At 31.6% G+C, this 10,223-nt stretch overlaps 1 protein-coding gene across 1 annotated transcript; it reads left to right on the top strand.

Annotated features, from left to right (window-relative positions):
* Window positions 1-8,028: 8,028 nt before the first annotated feature.
* On the top strand, window positions 8,029-9,997 carry LOC134270393 (uncharacterized; the record flags this gene model as incomplete). The annotated part of the gene is made up of 4 exons (XM_062752628.1): window positions 8,029-8,398; window positions 8,708-8,925; window positions 9,288-9,362; window positions 9,855-9,997. Coding segments are annotated over exons 1-4 (524 nt in total), but the record flags the coding sequence as incomplete, so codon positions are not given.
* Window positions 9,998-10,223: the final 226 nt, after the last annotated feature.

Genomic DNA, 10,223 nt, shown 5'->3' with positions numbered 1-10,223 from the left:
CTTTTTACCCTTGGGTCAAGGACAAAGGTTAAGGTCGATTTCAAGTTCATAGGTCAAGGTGATTTTGGTAAATAGTTAATATCAACATTTTATTCAGGTTACCAGTGACCTTTACCTAAGTTTCAAGGTCAAGGGTAAAAAGATCTGCATGCTTCAGTATGTTACATGTCTTGACATTTAGAAGTTCTTAATTCTGCATGAACATCAAACACTCAAGTATACTGTCTTTTAATACATTGTGTGCGGTCGCATGTGCATGCACGTCCATGTATTTACTTTTGATAGTAGTATAATGTAGGCAATCATTATATCTATTCATATTTGAAATTTCACCCTGTATTATTGAGAACCAAGAAAGTTGTAGGCATTTAAAGTTTTAGCCAATCAGATTGCAGCACACGTGCATGTGCGTGCGTTCATGATTATTCTTATATATCATGCTGTAGATCTTCATAATGTAAGACTATGTTCAAAATTTCAAAGGATTTTGTCAGAAAACAAAATAGATATTTAGACTTTAAGTTTCAGCCAATCGCAGCGAAGGGCACCGCATGCGCGTGAGATCTTGCTATTTTGACCATGTCATCATGTCTATACTACTATTATATCCTTATATTATGAGTTTCAAAGCATTTCATCCAATATTTAAAAAGTTACGGCTAAATCTATTATATTGGTCATTTCACGTGTTACACGTGCGCGCACCTGCACGCACGTGCGCGCAAAATGACCTTCGTTCCGCACATCTACATAACATACCTAGTGACCCTAAAAAGGTTTCACCTAGATCGGATGAGTAGTTTACGAGAACACTCGCGGACAAAAAAGTACCGGAGAACAAAGAAAAAATTCAGAAAAAGTAAAAACAATATGTTCCCAAACTTCGTTTGGGGAACATAATAACTAGATGAGATCTCGTTGCGAGCAACGAGTAGGTCTTCCGTTGAATTTCTCGATAAGATGAGATGTGATATTGACTGAGATATTCGTTAAAAGAGAATGTCATTAAGTTTTCCTTCATTTCTTTTTAAGTTTCTTATTTTTATCATGATATTCTGAACATGTTTTGTTCAATATAGCTTATAAAAATACTCCCTCTTTTCGAGATATAAAGCATCAAAGATATAGCATTTTGGCCCCCTGCAACCACTAATTACGTAACATATGATCAAAACTTTATAATGTATTGTTGCAAATCATTAAGATGAATATCTTTGCTTCTCATAATGGATACTTATAAAAAAACATTGATCATGAAAGAGTTGAAGATGAAATACTTTTGACCCCTAATTTAAGGAGTCAGCCCTTTTTTCTTGATATCAAATGAAAGGTCTTGTGATTTTGAAGATTTTTTTGTTCAACACTTAGTCAGAGATTTCTATTCGTTGTGGAGATATGCTAAATAAAAATATTTCAGGGTCACTCCTACAAGTCCTCAATGGGGTCGTTTTACTAAAATTCAAAGTATGCATATTGCTTAGAACATTATTCTTGTCATCTTTTGTTCATATTGCTTATCAAAATATTCCCCCTTTTCGAGATATAAAGCATCAAAGATTTGACATTCTGGCCCCTTCTGACCCCTTTTTACGTAATATGATCAAAGTTGTATTATATATTGTTGCAAATCTTTCAGATAAATACATGTACTTTTTCTTCAGTAATGTAAAACAGAATATTGATCATTAGAGAGTTATAGATGAAAGACTTTTGGCCCCTTTGAGCACCTAATTTGAGGGGTCAGCCCCTTTTTCTTGATATCAAACGAAAGGTATTGTGATTTTAAAGACTTTTTGTTCTACAACTATTCAGAATTTCTTTTCGTTTTGGAGATGTGCTTTATATAAATGTTATGGGACCACCCCTACAAGTCCTTAATGGGGCCATTTTACAAAAAATCAAAGTATGCATATTGTTTAGATCATTATTCTGACCATCTTTTGTTCACTATTGCTGATCAAAATTGTCCCCCTTTTCGAGATATGAAGTGTCAAAGATTTAGCATTCTGGCCCCTGGTGACCCCTAATTGCGTAATATATGACCAAAATAGTATAATATATTGTTTCAAATCGTTAAAATGAACAACTTTGCTTCTGTAATGTATCACCAAATATTGATCATTAAAGAGTTAAAGATGAAAGATTTCTGGCCCCTCTGAGCCCCTAATTTGAGGGGTCAGCCCCTTTTTCTTGATATCAAACGAAAGGTCTTGTGATTTTAAAGATTTTTTGTTCTACAACTATTCAGAGATTTCTTTTCGTTTAGAAGATATGCTTAATATAAATATTTAGGGGCCACCCCTACAAGTCCTTAATGGAGCCATTTTACAAAAATTCAAAGTGTGCATATTGTTTAGATCATTATTCTGACCATCTTTTGTTCAATATTGCTGATCAAAATTGTCCCCCTTTTCGAGATATGAAGTGTCAAAGATTTAGCATTCTGGCCCCTGGTGACCCCTAATTACGTAATATATGACCAAAATAGTATAATATATTGTTGCAAATCATTAAAATGAACAACTTTGCTTCTGTAATGTATAACAAAAATATTGATCATTAAAGAGTTAAAGATGAAAGACTTTTGGCCCCTCTGAGCCCCCAATTTGAGGAGTAAGCCCCTTTTTCTTGATATCTGACAAAAGGTCTTGGGATTTCAAAGACTTTTTGTTCTACAACTATTCAGAGATTTCTTTTCGTTTAGAAGATATGCTTAATATAAATATTTAGGGGCCACCCCTACAAGTCCTTAATGGGGCCATTTTACAAAAATTCAAAGTGTGCATATTGTTTAGATCATTATTCTGACCATCTTTTGTTCAATATTGCTTATCAAACTTGTCCCCCTTTTCGAGATATGAAGCGTCAAAGATTTAGCATTCTGGCCCCTGGTGACCCCTTATTACGTAACATATGACCAAAATAGTATAATATATTGTTGCAAATCGTTAAAATTAACAACTTTGCTTCTGTAATGTATTACAAAATATTGATCATTAAAGAGTTAAAGATGAAAGACTTCTGGCCCCTCTGAGCCCCTAATTTGATGAGTCAGCCCCATTTTCTTCATATCATGTAATAGTTCTTGTAATTCTGCACAACTTTCGTTCAATATGTCTTAACAAATTATAAAGAGATAAGAAGATATGAAACAAAAGGTGTCAAATTTTGTGAGATGTTTCTGAGATATTTTTTCGGGCCCTACCGAGCTCCGGCGCCTTTTGCGCTAGAAAGATTTGGACACCAGCTCGCAACTCTACAATTCTTCCTTTACTTTCACTAAAAATCTTAAGTCAATATCTTAAGTCGTTTCGGAGGAGTTTCCGGACAAGCCTACCCTCTAAAAATCAGAAAATTCATAATATCTCGAGATAGAAAGTGACGTCATCGCCGAAAAAAATTTCCAATAAGGTTCAGACCAATACCTATCAGATCTGAAAGATTGATTAAATCGGATGAGCCACTACCGAGAACTCGCGTGCACAAAATCGGTAAGAATAATAATAATAGGGAAAAAGAAACCGAACGAAAACAATAAGGTCTTCCGTTGGAAACGGAAGACCTTAATAAGAAACAGAGTAAAAACAATATGTTCCCCAACTTCGTTTGGGGAACATAACAAAAAGAAGGAGAGTTATGATGATAGTCTGGATTTATTTTACATTCCGGAAGTGTGTGTCAATGTTTGATGTCATAATATCATAATCAGCAAGAAAGAATAAAAAATAAAAAAGTTGTACAGTAACTGAATGAAATAACATTAGATCAGTTACAAAACTCCTGAAAGTTTCATTAAAATTATATTTTGTAATTTAATCTTGGAAGAAAAATATGAATTTTTAAAGGGATAAAATTTTGTATTGGATCAAACAGTCCTGTATTGCTTTATGTTTTCTTCTATTTGCACTAAATTGTTAAAAGTGCATTGTTTACTTGTATGATAAGATTATCTTAAGGCTTCCATTAAAATCTGAAGTGATATGATTTTTACAAAAAAATCATAATATTTTTTACAAAAATTTAAATGTATGCCGATATGTGATCAATTTGTCAGAGATTCACAGAGATTGTCATGCGCAATCAATGGGTATTTTAAGAAACATACAAGATCATAAACAATTGATAGAAACATGTTTTCAAGAATGAAGAACAAATTCAAGAAATATGTTAATAGTAACCTAAAAACAAAATTCATGATAAACATGATGTCTGGGGCTTTTCTATATGTAGCAGTTAACCTTTATCATCTGCATTTAGGCTTCATGTTTCTCACTTGATTCGATACGCAAGACATTTTCTACGTACGAGCAATTTTTGAAACGGGGGAACCGATGAACAAACAAGATGGCAGAACAAGTATCATTTAAAGTCATCATTTTGCAAGTTCTTGGTCATAACAGTGACCATATCAGCAAAATCAATCTTTTTAAAATCAAGTATTCGTCAATTACTTTTTATACGAACTTTTCCGTTGCCCCATTACATGAAAAGGAGCACGGGCAAGTGGGACAATTCGACAATGCATGTATATTTACTCGTCCATGGCACCTGGTCCCATCTCTGATGTTTTAGATTGATTTCAGTTTAAAGTATTGAAGTTCAGGGAGAGTTGAATTAATGGTTCATAAGATACTTATGTTCGATTAAAAAAAGTCTTCAAATCCGATAGTGACCTTGTAGGAAAATCTATCATTAAGTTGCCACTTGCCTTAAGTTTTCATATAGTTTGGTAATGCATGTACATTAATTTCACATTTAGATGTCCTATCATAACAAGAAGCAACAAATGGCACATTTAGATGTTTGAAAGAGGATGCCTACCTCTTTGTAGCGCCTGATCCAATCTTTGATGTTCGAAGAGATTCAAGTTTTCTCTGCTTCCCATTCGTTTCTTTCAATTGACTTTTAATATTGATTGTGCATGTTCCTTTTTTTCAATTTAATCATAAAGCTCTTGACAAACACTTTAAAATCTAAGCCTTCATTCCATTAAAATATATAACTAATAAATTTAATGTAGCATAAAATATCTGACTTATTTGCATTTAAAATGCACACAACTTATGTAAAAAATATAAATACTTAACGAGGCCCAATCTAGTTGAAAATAACGAAAACGGAATGATAAAAAATTTTGATTCTTAGAAATATTTTGTATGTATTATGCTTAGAAAAATTACAATGAAATTTTATTACCTTGCCTTTATTGTAGTCAAATGGGGGCACTGTCAAAATATGGACCATTTTTTTTGTCATTTTATACACAATTACATAGTAAAACCCTCTAATAGACAAAGAAATTGAAAATTTAAAAAAATATATATGATGAAATATTTTGTTTTTCACATATATCATGCAATTTTCATTCTTCTTATAAAAAATGAAAAGAAAATTAAAGGTAGCCTTTATTGCAGTGAAAAGGGGGGCATATCAAAACACAAAATTAGCACTTATTTTATCCAAATAGACATGAAATAAGTCGCCATGGGTGTACATAACATCAACAAACGATTACAATACGGTATTAGTTTCTAAAAAATGAATAATTCTTACATTTTGAAATAATTTTCTTTTAATGCTTTCTTTTTTTTTTATACGCAACGTTATTAAACGTGGAAAAGGGGGAGGGAGGGGGTAAAGGCGACAAATGACGAATTTTACTAATATCATGTAATATATAGAAAAATAAAATATATCGGGGGTTGCATTGAAATGATTCATAGACTGATTTTTTTTAAATCAAGCTAATTCATGCATATCTAAGTCCTCAATAAAAAAAGGGGGGTGTATAAAGACTTCAACATATTCAAGGAGAAAGACTAAAATTGTTTACTTTTGGTTTGCAATGTTTGTTTTTTTAACTCACAAATTGAAATAAAACAAGGTAAAATTAATGAATATGTACCAAGAAATTGATACCTCAAAATAAATCATGTTCCAAAGTTGTTTATCACTTTAATTTTTTTTTCAAACATGTATATAATAATATTTACATTTGCAAATGTTTTCCTTTATATAACACTACTGAAGGCAAGCGATTTTATAACTGTGTAAATACAGGTATGGGGTCAAGAGGTCATTGATGTGCGTTTGGATAAACGTTCGACGTAATTTCTCTGTGACGTCATAAAGGGTCGACGCGCGTTTAGTGGATTACATACATGCCGTTGGGTTTGAAAAATTAACGCATTTCACACGTTAAAAGTAACAATCAGGCAAATATAAAGTATGAATAAGTCAAAAATGTAAATATAAGTAATAAGGTATCATTTTTTGAGTTTTATTGAGATGTAAAACGGGTTGGCACATGATCAAATCTTCCATAAAGCCCTTCGGGCTTTATGGGATTTGATCACGTGACCAACCCGTTTTACATCTCAATAAAACTCAAAAAATGATACCTTATTTCTTAAGTAATACCAGCTTTCAACATGTACAGTCTATAGGGTTACCAGGTATGCAAGGGCAGCGAAACATTTTAGCGCAATTTGACGTCATTTTAATTGTGATGTTATTGTATTCAATTGTGACGACAGTCAAGGGTACTGTGACGTGCATGAGTCGACGCTGCGTTAAAACGTATGCGCAGTTCAACTTGATCAGGCCTCGTTAAATTTGAAAAAGTTAGAATGTAATTTTATTGCAATTTTAGCAACTAAAGTCCAGGATTCGTATGCATAGAAATTCTAAGAATTTTCTTAAGTATATGCTTAAATTTCTTAAGCATATTCTTAGCTGAGTAACATGCTTCATTTCCATTGCATAAAAATTCAAGCAACATACTTAGCAATTCTTAGCTAAGCATATCGCAAGATGCTTAAGTACACTGTTGTCATGTCAATAAAGTCACTTCCGCTTTCACTTAAACGTAAACAAACACATGCCATGAGAAAGAAACAAGGATCGACATAAGATTAGGAAAGTATTATTCCTATTAAATTAATTATTCTTCCTCTTATAACTATTTCTTGTTATATTTTGATCACTTTAACAGATCAAAATATTTTGTTTGATATTGATGACATGTGTTATCTTATCAGAGAGAGAGAGAGAGATATGAATAAACCGTGGAGGATGTAGCCTAGAGGAAAAAATTGCATACTTGAGAGGAAGAGCGAATCGAATTAATTTTTAAATTATTTTCCTTAGAATTAGAGGACATATAAGGTATACACTTTTTCCATAATGAATTTAGGTTTAAGTCCTTTCAAATGTGTGTATATAATCTGTGTAATATTTGGTACTTTTACAGTTATTATCTCTCTCTCACTTTCTCTCTCTCTTTAGGCATTAATTGAATGATAATTACATGAAAATTACGTATTATATGGGATACATGTAAGAATAATTTAACATAAATTGAAGTACACTAGTGATCTAAAAAAGGACGACTGCATTGTCACGGGTGCTTACAAAACTACACAACAATTAACTTACTTCAATTCTTAGAATGTTTTGAAAATCAATCGCTCGCATCTTCATAAGTCTATAAAGGCCAATATTATCCTAAAGTGAATTTAGGTCTAGGAAGCCACATAATAAAGTGGATAAATGCAGATTGTGTTTTATACTTTAATTATTATTGTGTAATTAGCTCTTAGAAATATCTTGAGCTATATGCTTAAGGACTTAAGACAGGTATAGACCATGCTTAACTTTAAGCATATGCTGAGCATATACTTAGGAGTTGAGAAGTTTTATGCAACATTCTAAGCAATATGCTAAATACAATTTCAATCTGCTAAGTAGAAAAAACAGTTCTTAAGTAAATGCTTATGCATACGAATATGATGATTGTTTATAACGGATCTCTGATGTAAAGGATGATAATCTTGAAACATATTTTTGTTGATAGATATATGAAAAGGGACGTGGGTACTTTAAACTTCTTTTCCCGTATAATGCTGAATAAACATCGGTAAAGGAAGATTTTTCGAACAAAATAAAAAAAAATGGGGGGGATGTCACAAAGGATATACGGAAGAACATTCATACAACGCATCAATCTTTCTTCCCGCAACAATTTTTTAACATCCTGTGTAATTCATATCTCAGTATATCGACAGCTATTTATTGTGGTAGGGGGTTTAAAGAATAATAGAACAGGGAATACGCAAGGAATGACAAAACAATATACCATGTGATACATTTGTTGTTTTGATGTACTCATCCATGACCATATTAATATTTAAATACTTAACCGCACTACGAACGGGTGGAAAAGTCGAACTTTTAAATTACGCAAGCCTAGGATTTGTTTTAAATAGATCACAACTGTTTACTTTTTAACGCTTTAGTCAAGTATGCGAGATGTCTCGAGTCCTGATCGTCATGTTCGGGATTGATTTAGTTCAAGGACTGTTTCCATTTACGGACTACAATGTCCGTCTCCAGTTTAGTAAGTATTCATAACTTAGTAACCTTCAGTATTTTTTTTCTTGTTCGAGGTGACTGTTAAACGTAATGTATATATATAATTATGTGTACAGTAAACATTGCGCAAGATAAGTAATTTAACAACGCTATACTGGAGACAACCTGCATATATGTATACGGAATAGCATACAAATGCTATTCCGTAATATACGCAAGGCTAAATGATCAAATATCTGACTTTTAAAATGTGTTTTCCTTCAAACTTATATACATGTACACTAATGCAAACAACATTAAATAACTGCTTTGGATTTTTTCTTCTATTTTATAGATGATGTCAAAGTTAATGTTACACACTTAAGAGACAGAGAAATACGATCTGCTGATTCATCTGAACAAAGTGTCATATCCTTTTACATCAAAGATGAATTAATAGAATTCAAACTAACAAGTAACAGGGGATTACACAAAAACGTGCCAGTATATACAACTGATAATAAGGGCAGCGTAAAAATACAGCATTTATCACAGCCGGAAAGTAAACAACAGGTGTGGTTCTAAACACTATAGTTTACAATGACTCCTACTTTAAATTTATTGTACATTGTTAATGAAGTATAGCTTGTGTACTTATTAAACAAATTTTTATTTCCGCTTATCGTATTTGATTTAAAAAACAATATTTCAATTATGATGGATTTTTTGTGTATCTAGCCCAGTTTTAACACGGAAATGATTTTTTTTTATTTTTGCAATGTCATGCTTTAAGGACATACAAGGCTTTCAACAAACATATGGTTAACATTAACATTGAAGTATTCCAAAAAAAAACAAAAGTTGTTTAGCACTCATAAAATCTTTTTGAATAATAAAATGAGTTGCATCTTTACTTAAAAATTCTTTTTTAACAGGTCAAATTTTATCAAGATGCTACAAAACATAGAGCAGCTTTTATTATGATACAAAATTCTTCCTCACAATGCATGGTATGTTATTTTAATGGGGTTAAAATTGTCTAGAATTGTTTTAAATCTTAAAAAGATATTTCAAAAAAAATTAATAAACCACTGCATATTTACAGAAAACAAACTTGACAAATCTCCATCTTGTTAATTTGATTTTTCATTACAATTTAAAAACAAATAAACACCAAATAACACAGAAGGCTTTATCTACGAAACATATTTACATTTTTGTAAATATAAAAAAGCTGACAAAGAGATCATTTCACATAAATTTCAAGATCCGAAAAAGATACTTACTTACGTCTATTTTCAATGGAAATATTTATGAGATAGGTACAAAAATATTTATATGAGATTACAAGCTTAAGGATATGTTGAATGAGCTGAAATGAATCATAGTTTATCATTTTATATGTTGTTAATATCATGTACGATAATTCACCTTTTTATTGATAATCTTACCAATCTTTGAAACTTTTTTCTAATATTTTAAATATTTTTTCATCAAAATAGACAGGAGTGTTTTTACACAGAAAAAATGAGTATCTAATTGAGCCAGAACCAAAAGCCTGTTTGTCTGACTCTGGCGGAGATATAAAATACAAGGTTGTACAGTTAGACCAGACACGCCATACCTTTTCATCGAATTCTGCCAAGTGAGTAAAAAATTTACTAAACATAGTATTCTATTTTCATAATACAAACTTAGTATTTTAGTTTACTAATGGTAACCCTTAATGAAATACGTACACCAAAAGCGAAATAGTACGTCTGTGTATTATTTTATTCTTCTTCTTGGCTTAAGGTTAAAACATTTAATAATGCTGAATTTTTATTTCAGTGTAAAATATAAAGGTTTTTTGCTGAAGATTTCAAGAATAT

This window comes from Saccostrea cucullata, unplaced genomic scaffold (assembly GCF_032062105.1).
Source record: "Saccostrea cucullata isolate Sc308-1 unplaced genomic scaffold, CSIRO_AGI_Scuc_v1 ctg18280, whole genome shotgun sequence".
Lineage (NCBI taxonomy): Eukaryota > Metazoa > Mollusca > Bivalvia > Ostreida > Ostreidae > Saccostrea > Saccostrea cuccullata.
The sequence above is the reverse complement of the archived record's forward strand: the minus strand, read 5'-3'. Positions and strand labels throughout refer to the sequence as shown.